This window comes from Haliaeetus albicilla, chromosome 5 (genome assembly GCF_947461875.1).
Source record: "Haliaeetus albicilla chromosome 5, bHalAlb1.1, whole genome shotgun sequence".
Lineage (NCBI taxonomy): Eukaryota > Metazoa > Chordata > Aves > Accipitriformes > Accipitridae > Haliaeetus > Haliaeetus albicilla.
In genome coordinates, this window is record NC_091487.1 from 18,488,387 (window position 1) to 18,508,041 (window position 19,655).

The following is a 19,655-nucleotide window of genomic DNA, read 5'->3' on the forward strand; positions in this document are numbered from 1 at the left end:
ATATATGTACTGTCAAAGTAAAATGATTAAAAATGAGACTGTCACCCACCATAAAGTTATTTAACTTCAGGGTAAAGCTATATTTAGACAATGGGAACAGCTTAACAATTAATTCTAGAATTTTTTTATTATTATTATTGAAGAGTTCTGCTTCTACATTCCCTTAATCTTTTGAAATATGTCTTCATATTCTGTTACATAGGCACAGGAAGTAAAGAATACAAAAGCTAGGATTTACTTACAAATACTACAGACTTTGGGGATGAGGGAAGGCAAGTTTCTGCATTTCCTGTGTCTCCACACCCCCTTGTCTCTTCTTAGCTGAGGAATCTGAATTATTTAAGACCCGTAGAAAAAATATTTTTAAATGGACATTAAGCACCAAAACTAGGTTTGACTGTAAGTTAATATGCTTGCCATTAAGAGCAATAGAGCAAAGAGTAAGAAAAGGTACTCCTTATCAAATTTTTACTGCTAATGAAGAGAATGCAAAAGTCAGAAAATACAGCTTACAGTCCGTGGCAGCACTGACATTTGTGGCGATAAGGGGAAATGAATCTTTCATTTCAGATACAAACAAGAACCAGATTAGTAACTCTGAAAATTACACAGAGAAGTTCAATTATTGTTTAAAGCAAATCACAGTTAAGAACAAAACAAACAAACAAAAGAAAAGAACAATAATAATAATAATATGTCAGAGAACTGATAGCAGACCAGGCAAAATTCATGGGAATTTGCTTCAGTGCCACACTGCTTGCAAGGAATGAATGCATAGCCAAGGAGCACACCTGTCCCACAACGCAGCTACAGCCTATGGTATGTTTACTACAGACTTCCTGTATTCCCCTGCATCCCTCTCACCACCAGAATTGTCCACAAGCCCAGCTTTCCCCAGTCCCAGCACTCAGATGACTAGTATCGCCTTGCATATCAGCTTCCTAGGTCTGATTTCAAGCCACACACGCTGAACAGACTAAAAAAAAGAAGTTAGCTGTTTTGCTCATAGTTGAGCCTTTTCCTTAGTGATGGCACTAATTTGGGGTTCTCCCCTTACCAGAACGTACAGGAATTTAGTGAATGATAACACCAAACTTTTGTTAAACTTAGCTGAATTTGAATCAGTAGGTTAAAAGCGCCAAACAAAACTGATAGAAAGGTTCACGGTCACACTGTCTTTATTCCTTTCTTAAAAACAGTGCTATTTTCAGTTTGATTTTCTAAGGGGTGTTTTCTTTATTATGTTCCATGCAGGCATGTGTGATCTCTGCCCACCCTAAGCCCTCAAGTTTAAAAAGTCCTAAGGCCAATATGATCATGTACAAAGTAATTCACTTTATAAAAGTTCATTTGTATCAGCAACAATAGGAATACAACAGTATTCACCAACAAGCATCCAGCAGCATGTAGGTTTACATAGCATTGCTACAAAACAGCTACAAAGACAGAGCATTTCTACGAAGTTCTGGCTGCCAATATAATGGAAAATAAACATTTTTTTCTACACTTAAAAAAACCAAAACAAAAAAACCCCCAACACATTCAGCCATTCCTAGCCAAGATTTTCTTTGTGTATCAAAATACATTCTCACTCACCATTAAATTTTCAAGTTTTTTACATTTTTAATATATATAGTTCTAGCAGTTTGGGTTCGGGGTTTTTTTCTGTGGCTTTGTTTTGTTTTTTTAACACAGTCTTCAGGTTTTGAGTTACTATTTTAAACAGAATAAGTAGTCTGTAAATCAAGTAGAAAACTAATTGTCAAGAATGAGTTGTAAAGTAAATTACCTTTCCATTGATAGCCCACAGGGCTATTTTTTTGCCACTTTTTCAAAAGGTTTTATTTAAACATACACACAGAAAGCACATATTACATTGCTGTTGTATGTAAAAACAAGCAAGCAACCCTCCACTGCCAAGGCTGGTGGTTCACATGTGGACAGGGGAAAAAAAAAAAAAAGGATTAAATAAACTTGAGAGGCCATTTGTTTGCATAAGTTAATTTCTGAGAAATTAAGGCGCCCCAAACTGTGCTCAGGTTCACCTAAAAAGTAAGGTCAATTCCTAGCATCAGCAGCTACACTAAGTCCCACTGTCAACTAGAATGAAAAATGGCACAAAACATGCAACTAGAATGAAACATGGCACAAAAGCATTAAATACATCACATGAACTCAGATTTCAAGATAAAGGATCTTCCCGAACTTGGCTCAATGCACTCTGAACAAACAGCAGTGCATGGATAAAGTACTTTGAAAGTATTAAAATCAGAACTCAGAAAAGATTTTATAGTTGGCATAATTTTGCAAAAGCTAGACGTTACAAATCCTGTAAATTTGTACAGAAGTTAATCTGAAGCAGACAATTACTGGATTTTAAACTGCCTGACAATATCATCCAGTCATCTTAGAGTACCTTTCCAAAGTAATTTTTTGATCCTGCAGATTAATACTTTATATAGAATATGAAATGCTGTTCTGGAACAAATCAGTAAAATGGAGCAGATATGTTAAGATGTAGCCAGATTAACACTGGGGGAAAGTTTAGGTAGTCTAGCTTTTAACATGGGCTATTAAAAATATACTTTAACTAACTGCCATTTAAAAAAAAAAAAAACAAACAAAAACCAACCAACCAAAAAAAACCAACCAAACAAGAAACACCCACAATCTCAAGACTGTCCCCTCAAAGTTACTAAAAAAACCAAAGAAACCCCCAAAAAACCCCAAAGGAAAAAAAAAACCCACAAAACCAACCACACAGAACCCAAGAAGAACAAAACCAAAGAAAACCACAGTTCCCTATCTAAACTTGTTTTAGAACAGAAGAATGACTTTTATATATTTTGTACTCTTTGGCAGGGTATCTATGAAATCAAAACACACCCTGACAAATTGAACCCTTCCTGAGAAGGGCTCACAGTCATAAATTCATTTATAATGTGTTATGTTGGAGACGGCAAGTCATAACAATTTGAAAATCAACAACATGGAATGTACCAACAGATTTATGAAGAATGACAGTAGCAGTTATTTACATGTTCAGGATAGTTAATTATTCTTTATGAATTAGGTTTCCCCCATATAAATTAGAAAACTACAAAAAGTCAAAATTGGGAGAAATCCCCACTGTCTTTAAAAGTTCAAGTAAAAACATCTTTGCAGCACTTTCCTTAGACAATAGCATATTGCTCGTATAAAAGGTCTCTTATCCTATAGAAGTCCTGACAGAGACAGCCTTCCAATCCAATGCGCCCCGTCTCAGTCTGAAACAAAAGACGTTTCAATTTATTATCTTTACACCAATGAGAAACTTAATTTTCATTGACTATTATTTACCAACATGTTTAAGACACAGAACACCTACCCTGCGAACAGCCACCAGATTGTTGCACACAAGCACTCCTCCTACAAATTCAGCTTGTATTCCTTCTCGCAGGAGAACTTGCTTGAAGTCAGACAGTCTTGGCTCATTCATAAACACAGACTGATGTCCAAGAACCTTTAAACAATACACACAATTTTAATACTTCTGCTACTTAATACCTTCCATTTTTCCAAAGATCTCCTTATCATTGTGTTGGCAGCAGTGTAGCCTAGACTACAGGACTATAAGTGAGAAGATTGGTTCTATTTCTGTTCACCTGCAGCAATACATTTCCAGGATAGAAAGGCCTTAGAAGTTATCCGTCAAGTAAAGGAAAAGTTTCTGTCTTTGCTCACATATTGAAGACAAATGGAAAGCTGACATTGAAGGTCCCTCTTCCAAGCCATGTTATGCCAGGGACAGAGCTGCAGTAAGCTGTACTGCTGATCAGATTAAATACTTCTATGACAGTTGTCATGAATCTCAACAGGCTTTAGAGTTGTCTCCACATTTATCTAACTCCTAGAACAGACTATATTCAGGACTGTGCAAGAGTATCTTAAAAAGCAATTCCAGGATTAGAAGGCATTATAATCATTCAATGAAAAGATAAAATAATATCTACCCACATGCAAAGTATTTTAATTTAAGAGTAAAGATAAATTTCTAGAAAAGATTTAATGAACTCTCAAATCACTACTATAGAAGCAGACATATGAATTTCAAAGATGTGTATCTCCAGTATATGAAGTATTTTCCATAGCATCAACAAAACGTTAATAAAATCCAAGAGTGACTAAACGCCAATTAATTTCCCAATCTGCAAGTACTAACTACAAATATGAAACATGTTAATTAAAATCTTATCTTCATAAATAGATGGTACTGTATGCTAGGCACTGTTAGCATATGCAAGAGATCATCCTTGCTGAAAAACATATAATCTGAACAAAGAACAGTACCAGGTTTAACAAAGAGAAAAACAAACATGAAAATCCAGTTTCAGTTGGGCTTTCATTTGAATAAGATCACTGTATCAACCTCTAAGCACTCAAAAAAGACAAATAAATACAGAGCTGTTTGAGTCCAGATCAGCGTAATTTCTGTACCTCATGAGGTGGCAGAGGTTCCAAAGTAGGAATGATCTCACTCTCCTCACACATCTCCTTGTCATCATCACCAAAGAGGCTTTTCATGGCCTTCTGTTGTGCAATGACACTAGAGTCTGAAGAAGGCATATCTACTTGCATCTCTAAGTCTTCATCTTCCCTCAGCTCTCCCTCTTCCAAAATAACTCCAGTATCCACTTTTGAAACCCGCATGTCCAGAACACCATCTATCCAAGCCAACTCAGCATCCTTGGCTTTACAGAACTGAAGGGAGCTGACAAGAGAATCTTTTAACCTGACCTGGGTTGCACAAAAATAAAAGTACTGTTAGTTCGATGGAAAACACAGAGAGTTCCTACTTCAAGCTTTAAAAATTAGCAGGTTTTCCTTTCACTGTCTCTCCACATAGGTTTGATTCACACTCTTTTGGGGAGGGAAAGTAGAGAAATGGTATCACCAAGGCAGTATGTTCTATACTTTTAAAATATAATTCTTATAACCCTCACATCACTACTCAACGTAAAAAGCAGCGGAGATCAATACCTTTTTTGTTTTGGTTAAAATAAAAGAACCACCTATACAACTGCAAACTTGAGTTAAACTTACAGCAAGTGCAATCAATTCCTTTTAAAACACCAGAAACTTTTTTTGCGGCCAAGAAGTTCCTCAGTTGGCCTTAGTAAATCTAAGGAAATTTTCTATAGATACATTTAGGTTACTGGACAGCAGTTCCAAATTTCAACCCTCCAAAAAAATTACAATTAATATATTATTGTAAGAAGGGATGTTGTAAATATCACATTTTAAAGTGACCAAAACATTACCTTATACTGACTCCTCTGGTGCATTCCAGGACCTTAACCCCTTACATAAAGCCCTACTCTGAAAGACTGTTATCCACATGAGATTGTGCATCATCCCCATAGCAGAATCAAGGCTGCAACTGTACGAAGGATACTGCAACTACCTATCCATCTGCAACACAGTTCACTGAAAAGACACTGGGATTCTGATGCCCCACTCATATCTATTATTTTCTAATTCAACGTCTCCAGTGTACTTCATCTGCACAGAAAGCTTCAAACAGAAAAGCAAACTAAAGCTATGCAGAAGATTGAATTTCCCCTTTATATATATATAAAAAATTGATACTAAATATGAGACAATTACAATTTTATTCAGATAAATATTTTGTGGAAAAAAAAATCACATTCCTGTCACTTCCTGCACACTAGCAATCCTCATAGCTTTAAAAAAACAAACCCACACAACAAAAAAACCACCACCAACAAACCAAACACAGAAAACACTGCTGTTTTAAAACCATCAGAATGGGATAATTTTGAATAACTGGACCTTTTTACTTGCTACAGGGCAACAGATTCTTCTCTGGAAAGAAGCAAAAATACCTCTTTCAACAATTCCACTGACGTTTTTCTACTAATTTTAAAAGGACAGAAGCAATAAAGGACTAATCCTAAAGTGCATGCGAGAGACTTTCCTCTAAACAACTTCAAAAGTTGAATCGGGACCATACACAATTTTCACATACTTCAGCCAAATTAGCCAAGTTTTCTTATTTAGAGCTTAACCGTGAAAATTAAATGCAATATAGCAACACATATTGCATATCACAACACATATTATAACCTTACTTTCCACGAACCATCACATTCACTTTTTTGGGGCATTACGTGTGTATTATTTATTTATTGATAACATTAACTTGCTCCTAACTTTACATGTTCATTCTTAAGTATTATTTAGGCACAAAGGACTTTTTTTATCTTTGCTTTCTAAGGCTCCCCTTCAGATTCCAAAAAGAATCCTGAATTACAAGTACTGTAGAGTGGTACTCTACACATAGGCATTATAAAGCTATTAAGACTTGAATAAACTGATGTTCCCATGGACATGAACCTCGCCTTTTGCACTACAGGTAAAAACACACTGATCTCATGTTTAAGCTCTCAAACACTTCTTCTGAATAGTAAGTGTAAGGAGAACGCTTACCTAGAAGACAGAAAAATGCTACTAATGTCTTGATCACACAAAACCAAGTGTACACACAGGTAGTACCACCTCACCTCTTCCAAAGGACAGAGGGCCAAATTAGAGTCTGCCAATACAGCTCTACTGCAGTTCACAGTAGTTACACAACTAACAAATTCCAGTACCTTACCTGGTAAATGTGAGTTTCACTGGTTGCATCTACAGTTTCATGCAGTTTTGGCATGTAAACTTTAATATCTTTTCCACCAAAAGCTCTGCAACATTCTGCAAGGTCCTGACTGGCCTCAGGTGGTCCGTGGACAATGATCAGTTGTCTTGGTTTCATTTGGTTAATAATTTTTTTAATTGAGTCCCCATCTGAGCGTCCTTCATAGTCAATGTATGTAACTCTGGCTCTAGTTTGAATTAAAAACCCCAAGAATAACATTTTTTAGTTTAAAAGATTAAACCTTCGAGTGCTCCAAAATATTTCATTTAAAAATGGAAGATATTTTGAAATTATTTTACATCAGCAAAAGCTGTCAGCACAATATATATTATGGATCAGTAAAATACAGACCTGCCAAATATCAGCATGTATGTGTACTTAACACCATAAATTCCCAACATTCACTTACATAGTTATCCAAAACATGAGATAAGCATGTTTGAGTAAGTTGTTCTTTTAACAAAATACATATACATACACTTGAGTATCTATGCTAACATACTATTGTATCATTTGTTCTTCCTCCTTCACTTGTCTCCCATCAGACAGGGAACAAACTGCAAATTTCTTAAGACAGTGAGGAACTGTAAGACTCTGTACTATGCTCCCAGAAAGACTAGCAAAAAACTACCTTAGATAACTTGGGGGAAAAAACTAAAAAGCAAGCCCTTTTCCACTTTCTCACTTCCAAGCTAGCCTTTTATCCAATTTGAACCATACCCATGCCACCATTTTAGCAGAACTGACAAGAACAACAAAGCCACTCACTTAATTTCCATGGATTCTGTTGCAGAAATACATTTGGTAGGAACATCTGACAAATCCTGGTCCATAGGCTCTTCTCCATTTGTCAAACCAGATTCCAATTTGCTTTTTTCTTCTTCTGTTGCTTGAAGTTCTGGAACTAGAAAATCCTCAGGTCTAAAGAATAAAAGTCATTTTGCTTTTAGTAGTCTTACACTAAACCCAAAGCACTACATAATATAAAAACAAACAATGCTGATTATTACTACTGAGATGTTTTATAATTGTTATTGCCAACAATTTTATTACACTTGCCTTCAATATTTCCACATTTGAACAGAAGTCATTTGGAAATTATCATCTTCCTATCTTAACAAAGATATCTTGGGAAATACTAGCAAATTGAGGATTCCTAGCAGTATTCCTTACGCAAATAAGACAAGTATCACTAGATTTTTCTAGGCTGAACAATGCTCTTCCCCCTCATCATAAATTTATCAAAATTATGTGTAATTTAAAGCAGGAAAAAAGTCAGGTTAAAAAAAATCAATTAAATCTCACAAGATTTAAAAAAAAAAAGCCTGAAGTGGAAGCACACCCTAAGAGGTGTGAACATGTGAACACAGGCCAAGGATCAGCACTCTGCAGCTTCAATCCTATCATAAGCGTCCTGTGAGACTTAACGCAAACTGTCCTAACTATTCAAAAGTTACTGTGGTTGGAAGAGTACAAAATTATGATTTTTATTACTTCTGGTTTTGAATTATTTCATAGCTACTATATGTTAGTATGCATTACCACCACATACTTGATAATCTCGCCATATTCATCCCATTTAATTCTTTCTTCAGGGGCTGGAAACATTGGGTAAGATTTCTTTGCCTGTTTGAAGAAACTTCCTTTCCGGCTACCTTCACCTTTCATCATCAAATCATGTTTGGTCTTATGTACAGTTGGCTGATCAATATCCTCTTCAGCATCACTCTCATCACTGGAATCGATATCTGCCCTGAAATGACGTTCCAAAAAAACTAGCACTTCCTTTTTTCCTTCAGGTTTAATATTACATAAACACACTGACTGGAAAGTAACAGTTGACATAACACTAACCAAGGACAAGGGCAGTTTAGGTATCTGAGAAAGAGCTCACAGTCAAACAGCAGATGAAACAGATCTATAATAACAAGAAGATTAAAAGACAACCACTCCCAATTCCTCAGTGCCCTCAGACAAGTCTACCAGCACTATGATTTTCATTTATCCCTCTAAATGGTTGAAGCAGCAGAATGAAATCTCAACTCTGACCATAACAGAAGAATGCAAGAACAGCCAATATACTTACTCTTTAGACTGTTCTAACTTCTTTGCTGCTTCTTTCTTCAGCTTCTCCTTTTCTAGGTATTCTTCAAGCTCTTTTCCTTCCAACTTGACACGTTTTCTCAACTGCAGACAGAATTAAAATTAATATTGTGAGTAGCTGACATGATTTTACTACTTTTCCTACACACTGCTGGCTAGAATATTTGTATTTAAGTACAAAGTGCAAGTACAACTTGTACGTCACATACAAGACAAGATTATGCAAACATGTGGCACCTTGGCATGGCAACATCATGACAATGTAATCAATTAGTAGAGTCTACTTTAACAGAAAAGCATTTCTAAAAGCATTAAAGTCAAATAGCTTTACAAAAATTTCTTGAAACATCTTCAGGAAATATCTCTAATACGTGAATGCAAATATTCTGAGATGAGCAGTGTTTTTTATAATTTTTGTGTCACTAATGTCAAACCAGAAGAACCTGGCAAAGTCATACTAGCAGGCAAAACAATGGTAAGTTGTTTCTTGTTTTCTGAAAATCAAATTAGAGTATAGGTCACACTAAATAATACTGAATTCTAGTAACAGTCTAATACTGTAACTCAATGCTCCCAATCCAGTCTAGAACTAAACTAAAGCTGCATCATCAGGATTGAAATTATCACTGCAAACACACGAGTCTCCTATAAGCTAGCAATGTTTACAAGAGAAGTAGACACAGGTATATAAATTATTGAAAACAATTTGAAAGCATGAATAATAATTGTGTTATAATTCCTAACTTTCGCTTATCTTTCTAATTCTGGTGGGCTATACTATACTAATTTGACTTAATTCTCCCCTTATCCAAAACCAGAGTATTTTCCAGCAAGAATAATCCATCATATATTGTGATCTGTACATCAATTGCAAGCAGAATTTCTTCTATTATAACAAAACCACAAAGTGTTGTCTAAAAATAAATATTTAAAAGCAACTTCACGCTCATCTCTATGGAATACGAGTTTTGCCACACCACCAAAAAGCATTTTGCAATTCCCAATATGAGACCTATTTTTATGCAAGTTTATCCACAATTGGTTAAACATGCAACACAGTGATTTCAGATTTCCCTCTGCCACTAGAAGCAAAGAGGAAACTAAGTTCTGTTTTGCTCATATTCCTGCAGATGACCCACAATAAAAAACTTTGATATACACAGACAGCTCTTACCTCAATATCTATAACTTTTTCAGAAGGATTATCAATCAGGAATCGTGCTAGTGTTCCAGGTGTAGTGCGGTAAGTTAAAATGATAGAGTTTTTGGAATCCTGGCACCACTGAATGAAAAGATCTCTAGAAAACCCACACTCTAGGTCAGGTTGACTGGCAAGAACCACTTTTGGACTAGGCACTCGAGCCAGATCAGACAGACTATGACATAAGGAGAGATGGCGGAACTGAAAAGGATTGTTTCTCTTGTCTTCAAAGCACCTCATCAACTTGTCGCTCATCCATTCAACCTAAAATATGCATTAACAAAAAGTTACCTATAAGAATACAAGTTCTACAATAAGGTACAAACCTGATATGATGTACAGGATGCAATATGCACGTGATTACACCGATGTTTCTCAGCAAGTGCAGAAATAATGCTGAGCATAAACAACACAGAAACAAGTACTTTATGTCTTCTTTTTTAACAGCTATAAGCTATGCTAATAAGTCTTGTGATAACAACAGAAATGAGTATCAAGAAACATGCCCATAGCCATGACTGGACTCTGTGTTACTTGATCAAAAGATGAGAGACACAAACACGTACTATGGAATAAAGACAACACCCAGCATTTAGCCATTTTTTACTGTTAAAAAGAAAAACAAAATGCTTTTGCATATATTCCATTACCCTCTTCATAACTGCATTTTAAAATCAAAACAAACCTGTGATTTGGAGAACTCCACTACATTGTAGCTGACGTTATTCAAAAGTGCTAGAGAGTAGACTCCTAATCCTGCATCTTTCGTTCTCCAGATCTGATCAAGAAGTTGAGCAAGTTCCAGAACTCTGCCTGCTGTATCCACAGCTATTAATACGTTTCCATCACCTCGTAATGTCTCCAAAACATTAGCTAAGAAGAATTAAAAACATTAAAAACCCACTTACACTTCGAACCAAAATCAGAATGTTTGTGGCTTGGCTTTTTTTGTTTGTTACATCACACTAGCAATCATAATTAAAAGCAAATTGAACACAGAAATAAATCAAAATTCAAAAGAGATCCAAACCCACATTTCCACCAAAATTGAAGGGAGCTGGAGTTTTCTTGGTAGCTCTGAAGATCTCACTACCTTGATACTACTTGGTCTTTCTTTATAAAAAACAAACAAAAAAACCCCAGTAAAATGGAGTTTAAAGAAAAATGTTCTGAGGAAGGTAATTTAAAAATCCCTTAAGAGATTAATTGATACTGGGTAAAATACACTTTTTTCAAATAAGGTTCATTGCGTTCAGGAAAATGTTTAACCCACAGGATCAGTACCACCAGAAAAGAGTAATTCAAAATTTGTTACATTTTAATAAAGGTTCTTAGTTTGGATAGTTATGAATTTTTCATAGAAAAACAATTTACAGTGGCTAATAAATCACATTACTGCTATTTTCAAGCCCAAACAGAATACTTACTTAGTAGCTGTTCATCCCTTTGCTTCCTCCTGGGTTGTACGTAAGTAGCATTAAATGAATCTGTAATAAGCAATGAAGGTCTGCTCAACATTTCCAAGGAACATCCATTCAGATGGCTGTGGAAAAAAGGCAAAATCTCACTTTTTGCACTTCTATTTTATGAGAAAAAATAAGACAGCTAGTTTCCAGATGTTTGCATGTACAGAAATCAAACTCCTCAGTAGCTGAATGTTTCCTGCTTCAAACTTAGAAATAAATAAAACTGAGTGGAATGAAGAAACCCAGAGCTAATGCTTGTTTCAAATTGATTAATCTGAATGCAAGTAAAATTAGCGGTCATCTTAGAGCTGGAAAGGCACTACTACTACCATACCTGTTTATCACACACTAAACAATGCACAACTAATACAACATCTAAGAAATATGTATTGCTATGTCGAACTTACATCTCCCTCTTGTGGTTGAAATCAACTGCATAAACAATTTCTTCCTCTCCATCCTTGACAATCTTCCAAATTGTGCCTCCTATCATGTGGCCAGCTGGCAATGGTGTGATTGACAAACCATGTCCTTTGCCTACAAAAGTTTTCAGTATTTTAGGTACGTTACATGTATTAAAATCCATTACTCTGAATAAGAGAGAGTAATTTTAAACAGCTGAATGCCAAAATTATTACTGGGGAAAAACATCAAATGAAGTATGAAAAATCAGTAACATATCTGTCCTTCCCATCTAACCACTAGCTTCAAAATTTTTTGCAATTCACTTCTATTTTGCCTCCAGAAAAAGAAACTAAAGTGAAGATCACTTCTTCCCTCCACCACCCACCAGTATTCAGAGGCACCGCAGAGCTGCTGTAACTACAGATCTAAACAACAGTAAATGATATAACAAACATATTGCAAGCAAGCAAGTACACTGGTGAAAGGCAGACTCCTCTCTGGGGCAACACAAAATGTTTCATATATCATTCACTGTCTAGGTACTTAAAACACACATATAAATTACACAAACTGGAAGTTTTCCAGAATGACAAACGTGCAAGTCAAACAATACCAGGAAAGGTGTTCATGTGTTGCAGTCAGGGATGACTAATCTTTTCAGCACCTGATGCCTTTTTTTTTTTTTTAAAATAATGCACTGTTGCTCCTCATCACTGGTGCTAGCCCATTTCTTTGTCAGAGTAAAACTAGACCATCCCATGACCATTACTCACTGAGTTCACTGCATTCCACCAACTTGAACAGAAGTGCACAGCTTTAATAATAATTAAAACATATATTATTGGATGGATGTATCCATTGAGTCTTTCTGGGTCACTTCCATTAAATATGAAAAAAGTAGGGTGTTTTAAAAAAGCTGTTCACTAAAATTAATTTTAGGATGTAAAAGTTAGCAGCATGGACATAGGCTTGCTACAAATATTTTGAAAAAGGGTCAGCAGACTTTCAAGGATGGCATCCCATTTCTATTTTCCAAATTACAGGGCAAGTATTTTGGCAAGCAGCATTCAGGAACTGGGACATACTGCATCTCAGAGACAAGCTGCTGGTGGTCAGATTGTACATGTCTTTGTTCAAGAACATGGTTTCCATTTCATTCTGATCTTTAAATTCAACAAGAGTGAAAAGCTGCACAGTTCCTAGCAATAAGCTACACTAAGTATCATTCAGAGTCAGTGAAGACCTCACTAAATCATCCACATGCTGTAACTTAATCTCTGCAACCTATCCATTCTCTAGAAAGCTTTCCTTTGTGTTACTGGTTACTGAAGAGTTCTGAGGTATCTACCACTAGGCATGAGTAAATGCATTTGAGAGACGAGCTAATTCCAAGAAAAGTTACAAAAACACAAAAGAGAAACAAATCTCTAAATATGCTTTGGCATGACCTCCTCGTTAAGTGGAAATTCTACCCATTTCCACATACAATTACTGAGGCAAACACTCAGCTGATATAGACTGACGCACACTGCTACTGAATTCAGCCCTGCAAAATGCACATTTCAAAACTTACTCCCTTGAAAAAAAAAAGTTACTTTTAACTCTTAATGACTCTGCTGCCTTTCACTAAAAGTCATTTATTGAAACTTTAGTGACAACTTTACCTTTCAAGTTCACAATCTGAGAAAACTTCAGCTGTTGTATCTTATCAAAGGCTGCATCTACATCATCCAACGTAAAGAGTGTGAAATCTTCAGTATTATGGCGGGACTAAAACAAATAAGAAGTATAAAGCATTCAAGAACATGAGCACTCTACCATATCAAAGGTGTTGTGTATGAGAGTATCAACTTAAGTATACCTGGTAGAGATCATACATAAACATCTGTCCCATTTTATATACAGGAATAGTTGCATAAATTGCACAATTCAACCCCATTTTTCCAACTGCATATGGAAGAGCACCAAGGTGTAGAGGGTCAGGATGAGAAAGAAGAACAGCATCAACCTGGTGTACGTGTCTACAAAAAGAGGGACAACAGAAGTTGGTGAAAAGAGTTCTGTATGGTGTCAGATACTCCCTATTATGGCTACTTTGAGAACACATACACAGTCTGAATGCCAAACAAGAAAACTTATATCCTTCCAGCTTTAGAACAAAGTTTTAAAAATCATAGCTAAAAATGACAGCTATTTCCAAATCTTCAAGTACTTTAAAATGCAAGTGACTTCCAAAAACATAATTTCAAGGTCTGGAAGACTTACGTTTCACATCAAATTCTTGATTAAAAAGACCTTAATATACACCTGGACACCAGAAAGTACACTAACTGAGGGGCCAAAAATACTATCAATGCAGACATGCTACAAATTTTCTCCTAATGAGAAAGATCAAGTAACAGGACCAAAGACACCACCATCTTTGAACTGATAAGGATCAAATCAAAATATATTTCTTTAAAAATAGAAAAGGTCAAATATATCATTTAAGTGGCACATAAATTTGGGGTTTTTTATTAATTTTAAAAACAGAAGATTTTTTTCTTGCAAAGTGTTGCATAAAATAAGAACTCAGACTAAAAACTTACCACCTATCATAACTGAAAAACTTGAGGGCATAAAACACATGCAACAAGTGAAAATACAAGTTGAGCTGAAAGCTTTCTGTTCCCTCACATAGTAACCAGGGCACAGACATTCTTCTTGATGGCTGTTATTTAAAAGGGGATTTAATCTAATTGCTTCTCAGGTAAGACAGTCAAAAAAATTTATAAATTATCATCACTTGAAAAATTTTATAAACTATCCTTAGTACATACTAATCCTCAATTAAGACTTCAAACACTACAAGTGTGTCAATGCTAGAAAAGTGAATTTATAGAAATAGCATCACAAAGCTTAGTTTCTTTCAGGAATTTCCATGTTTCAGTCCTAGCCTTGTAATCAATGCTTGCATCAGCAAGGCTCCTTGCTGTAAATCTGCAGAAGTTCAGTATTAAAGTCTAGACAGGTTTATTTCTTTACAGGGCTGGGATAACTAGCAGAAGCTGTTTTCCTGACTGACAGTCTATTCAACTTGAAACAAGAGGCTAGAGTTGAACCACTTTGTATTCCACCTACATACACTAAGGATTCTTTCATTTAAAACTTAGTTAACCGTTCTACATTAGTTTAGAGCCAAGCTCAGTCTTCCATAAACTCTTCTCTGTTTATGAAATGTTTACGAAAAAACCAAAACAACCAAGCCAAAACAAACACAGAACAGTTTGAAAATTACAGTTAAAAGATGTAACTCAGTAGACTCACAAGAAAAAACCCAAGCTTCTACTGAAAATGTTTCAGCAGCATAATTCACTTCACATAAAACATACTTCAAACAACAACAACAAAAGAACAATTTTGTATTTAACATCACCATACACATACCATTACATGGTAATTTGGAAACTTTCAGAAAAGGACAAGACCTATTAAAAAAAAAAAAGTGTACAAACTGAAGTACTTACTTCCTCAGAGAATCAATAATATCCATAGAAAAGTTTTCATCCCAGCCACAGTCCAAAAGAAAACGAAATTCATCTACTTGTAACAGATAGCAAAGGGCAGATTCCTCCTGCACCCCTGAAAGCGTAGTTAACTTGATAATCGATGTCATTTTCCTCTCCAACTGTTTAATCTCCAAAAGAACTAATCTGAACGAGGGAAGAAAATATTTCATTGACTGAACCAAGGGAAAAGTCTATTTATTTAGATCTAACTTCATACAGTTCTGAGAATATGCAGGATAACACACGTGAATACTGTTCAATACAACTACTGGATATCAATTAACTCTCAGATAGTAACTTTTGATCGTTGTAGGTCTTCTGTTATTAGAAAGAGGGTTTTTTTAACAAGGAATTAAAAAAAAGGCTCACTAGGAGCAGTGCCGTTAACAGCGGCCCCCCCCCCCAGGGGCGTATGGGGGCACCGAGACATGGCGCATCCAGGGCTGCGGCCCCTCAAGCCCAGCCACTGCCCGAGGCGGGCCGGGGGCTCCGCGCGGCGGCTCCAGCGCCCTGCCGGGCCCCGCCGCCGAAACCGCGGCCCGGCCCTGATGGGGCAAACCTCGCCGGCCAGCCCCGGCGTTAAGGGGCCGAGCCCTGCGCCCACGCCAGTCCCGAGAGGAAGAGGAGAAAGAAGAAGATGAGGAAGGGCGAGCTCGGCGAGGACAAGCCCAGCGCTTCACGCCTCAGCACCGGGCCGAGCCCGGCTCCCCGCGGGGAGGAGAGGAGCGTTCGGCAGCGAGGGCTGGGGCCGACCCGCAGCGCTGCCCCCCGAGCCGCCGCCGCCGCTACCTGCCTCGCGGGCCGCCCGCGCGCCGGCCTCCCTCAAGCCCACCGGGGCCCGGGCCCGCGCCCGCCACCTCCGCCCCGTGCGGGACCCTCCGCCATCTTGCGGGAGGCGGGGAGGGGGAGGAGGAGGAGGAGGAGGGAAGGTGGAAGGGCAACGGACGGCACCACCGCGAGGCCGCCGGGGGTGAGGGCCCTCCTCCCCCTCTCGCTGCGCAGCCGGTGGTCTGTCCCGGCCTGCTCGCGCCGCCCGTTGCCCTTGGTGCGGCCGCTGCGCGGGGCCCGTCGCAGCGAGGAGCGGTACCGGCTGGGGCCCGCGCGGGGGGCGGGAGCAGCCGAGAGGGTGTTTCCGCGGTACCGGCGTCCGTCTGCGCCGGGGGCGCCTCGCCCTGTCCCCTTCGGCCGGGAGACGGGGCCGGGGAGTGGGAGCGCCCCTCAGCCCCGGGGCTTTATGGCGCTCTTGCCCCCGCGGGCACGGGCGTGCGGGGGGCGGTCGGGTTCCCAGGCAGGCTGGGGGCAGCGTTTCTCCGCGCCCGGCGGAGCCGGGAGGCTGGCGGGGCCCTCCCGTGGGTCGGTACCGTGAGCGCCGGCCCGAGCCGCCATCGCGGGCGACGGAGGGAGGAGGGGCCGGGGGAGGTCAGGGCCTCCCGCCCTGCTCCCTCCCCCACACCGCCTCGGGTGTCCGGTGTGCCGCCGGCCCGCGGCGGCTGTGAGAGGAACGGCGCCGTTGGTGCCTGTCCTCTGTAATTAGCATGCCGTTTTGAGCTCGCAGCTGTATGACTTCCTTGGTGTCTCTTGTAGCTTGCGGCAAGACGCTAATCTGGAAGGCTTCGGTTGGGCTGGAAAGGGCTCGCTGGGTTTTAGAAATGTCCGTTCTTCCTTACCTGTCAGTTCCCCACCGAATGTGCAGAGTATCTTTCAGCCTTGTTGCAGATAGTAAAGCGTCTGTCTGCAGGAGTTGAGGTTATAAATGCATTTGTAGCGTTTTACAGAACAGCAAACTTCTGTATTGCTAGAGTTACTTTAATGGATGAATTACTCTAGGAACTATTTCACCGGGGATATCTTAAAAGAGATGTTCTGTTTCTCTTCCATTTTAGGATAAAATCCTATTTCCCAGGGCCAAGAGTTAGTTAGGATTATTTCTAAGAACCCTGTGTACGGATCTGTGAACAGCATGTGTCTTGTAGGAGGTGTTTGATGGCCTTCGTATTTATTATGGTGTTGTAGGATCTTAGAAAGTGAGATTAAAGGTGCCAGGTGTGCAACAGTTTCCATGTATGGATCTATCAGTAACTCTCACCTGTTACGCTTTTCTTTCTAGCAGTCATGGTGAATTTCGCCCAAGCTGTGCGTGATCACTGGGTTCACATCCTTGTTCCCTTAGGATTTGTGATTGGATGCTATTTGGACAGAAGGAATGATGAAAAACTGTCTGCCTTCAGAAACAAGAGCTTACTATATAGAAGGTCTGCTTTATGATGCCTCACATATATAGTTACCTTGCAAAGTGCTTCTCTGTTCTTTTTGAGAGTCTTTAAGTATGACAAAAAAAATCAGTGATGCTGTCAAAATATTAAAGGGAAGAAAGCCCTAAAAATTTCAGCAAGCATACAATAGGTCACTAATGCCCTCTGAATATTGGGGGATTAGGAGCCATCTTAGTCATTAAAGAAAGGATCATTAACTGCTGTCAAGTTCTTAGTCATGACATGTGGAAACCATCATTTTCTCTCTCTCTAAAACTTCAGCAGGAAACACAGTGCTTGAATTTTAATTTTCAACTTTTCAGTGGATTATTGCAAGCTTCTGTCTTAATTTTAAAATTATTACAATGCGTTTTAACTAATTATAAATTTGTGTCATTTAAAAATAATCAAATTTTTAAAAATTAATACAACATCTATGCTGGCAACTGCTGTACCTTCACTGAGGGATGCGATTATATACACTGATCACTTTGGGCTTAGTGGCTGACTTCTCAGGGAGAATTTAGATAACTTAATGTATTGCCTCATCTATGTCAGTTCTCCAAATTCTGTATTAGACCATAGGGTTAACGAAACAAAAAAAATATCATGCTGCATAGCATGGACTAATAGTAGGAATGTTATTTTCAGTTTGCAGGTAGATTTTTTTTTTTACTCTGGTCTCACCTAAATTAGTTCTGAGTAAGAAAGTAAGCTTACGACATAATCCACCCCACTGTTACATTAGCACTTTCCTTACTGCAGTTGCTGGTGAAGTTGGGCTGGTATTTCAGCATATTGCAAAAATCCCCTCTGCTTTCACACCTAGTTCTCTTCCCACCAAAACAGTGATTTTTTTTTTTTATTTAAAAGAAGTAGAATTTTTCCTTTTGGATCCCATTATGTAAAAAGCGTGTTAACTCCTCAGAGATCAGCTGTTGTTTGCTTCCATTTAAATGAATGGGAGTTAAGAGGACTCAAGCCTTTGAAGCTTTGGAAAGAAAAGAGGAAGCTTCTCAGTATCGAAAGATTTTTAACTGACAACGATTGCAAGGAAAGATAAATTTATACATAACTCTCAAAAATTAAGGTATTGTAGAATAATTAATTACATTTATTAGTAATTATTCTGAAAAAAAAATCCTAATTTTAGTTTCTTTCCTCTGTTTCTTTCCACACAGAGAGTTGAAGCCTGGTGAAGAAGTTACATGGAAATAAAGGCTGCTGATGAAATGGAAAATATTTTCGTTTGATTCCTCATCATATCTCACACGTTGAAAGACTAGGATTATGGTTGTTATCTTGAGAGAATATGTAAAGCTACAGAAAAGGACACCTGCAATTCATCAGTGCTAGTTTAATTTCCAATCTTACTTTTGTCCCCAGAAGTCACAGTCTGGAGCAGGGAGGGGGAATTATATAATAAAGAAAAACTATGCAAAAATTACTGAACTGTATGGTGTGGAGTTCATGTATTTCTAGCTAATTTATGAACTCGCCTTGAAAGGAATACTTAACACGCACCCGGAATGTATGTGGTCGACGGTTGTTTGTTTTTTTTCATTGAATCGAAACAAGTTTGTTTCCAGATTCCCTGTGTAGCCGTGTCTGCCCGGAGCGGCAGCGAGCGGGGGCTGCGGCGCCGTCCCCGGGCGTCAGAAGGGGAAGGTGCAACGAGGGGACGAGCAGCTGCTGAGAACAAGCAGGGAGCTGGCACTGCGGGGCGTTTGCTAAACTCGGTGACGCAGGGCAATCTGGCCTTTCCGAGGGAACGGGGCCTTCGGGGCGTTCTCGAATTCGCGCCGACCACTCGAGGCGAACGGGCGATACCCCTTCGTTTGCCGCCCGCCCGGCACCGCGTAGGGCGGCAGGGCGGGGGCGGGAGCTGGCGGCCCATCAGCCCGGCGGCCTCCTTACCGGCAGGGGGCGCCGCCACGACTGCCAGCCCTGGCGCCGGCCTCGCTCGGGCGGCCTAGCCCAGCA

At 38.9% G+C, this 19,655-nt stretch overlaps 2 protein-coding genes across 4 annotated transcripts; one reads left to right on the forward strand and one right to left on the reverse strand.

Moving 5' to 3' along the window:
• Positions 1-1,315: 1,315 nt before the first annotated feature.
• CPSF2 (cleavage and polyadenylation specific factor 2) lies at positions 1,316-16,349 on the reverse strand. Of its 3 annotated transcripts, none has more exons than XM_069783602.1 (15): positions 16,214-16,349; positions 15,379-15,564; positions 13,734-13,893; positions 13,537-13,642; positions 11,875-12,004; positions 11,429-11,544; positions 10,687-10,874; positions 9,975-10,265; positions 8,784-8,884; positions 8,250-8,450; positions 7,466-7,618; positions 6,659-6,884; positions 4,477-4,776; positions 3,368-3,502; positions 1,316-3,266 (listed from the first exon to the last, which is right to left on the reverse strand). In XM_069783602.1, exons 2-15 carry the CDS (start codon positions 15,525-15,527, stop codon positions 3,174-3,176), a joined length of 2,349 nt encoding a protein of 782 aa, XP_069639703.1. In that variant the 5' UTR covers positions 15,528-15,564; positions 16,214-16,349; the 3' UTR covers positions 1,316-3,173. The 3 variants fall into 3 exon arrangements, with proteins under 3 accessions (XP_069639703.1, XP_069639702.1, XP_069639705.1); XM_069783601.1 differs by having other exon boundaries at positions 16,210-16,336; XM_069783604.1 differs by having other exon boundaries at positions 4,477-4,771; positions 6,654-6,884; positions 16,210-16,336.
• A 107-nt stretch (positions 16,350-16,456) lies between these two features.
• NDUFB1 (NADH:ubiquinone oxidoreductase subunit B1) lies at positions 16,457-19,119 on the forward strand. The gene is made up of 3 exons (XM_069783616.1): positions 16,457-16,503; positions 17,528-17,672; positions 18,854-19,119. Exons 2-3 carry the CDS (start codon positions 17,533-17,535, stop codon positions 18,888-18,890), a joined length of 177 nt encoding a protein of 58 aa, XP_069639717.1. The 5' UTR covers positions 16,457-16,503; positions 17,528-17,532; the 3' UTR covers positions 18,891-19,119.
• The last annotated feature ends 536 nt before the right edge of the window (positions 19,120-19,655 follow it).

Bases quoted from the DNA above. Each gene is read 5' to 3' on its own strand.
- CPSF2 (XM_069783602.1), bottom strand. From the start codon at position 15,527: ATGACATCGATTATCAAGTTAACTACGCTTTCAGGGGTGCAGGAGGAA. The intron at 6,885-7,465 runs GTGAGTGGCTTT...AATTCAAACTAG, and splicing joins ACAGAATCCATGGAAATTAA to AGCCAGAGTTACATACATTG. The intron at 4,777-6,658 runs GTAAGGTACTGG...TGTGCAACCCAG, and splicing joins GTGAAACTCACATTTACCAG to GTCAGGTTAAAAGATTCTCT.
- NDUFB1 (XM_069783616.1), top strand. From the start codon at position 17,533: ATGGTGAATTTCGCCCAAGCTGTGCGTGATCACTGGGTTCACATCCTT. The intron at 17,673-18,853 runs GTCTGCTTTATG...CTTTCCACACAG, and splicing joins AAGAGCTTACTATATAGAAG to AGAGTTGAAGCCTGGTGAAG.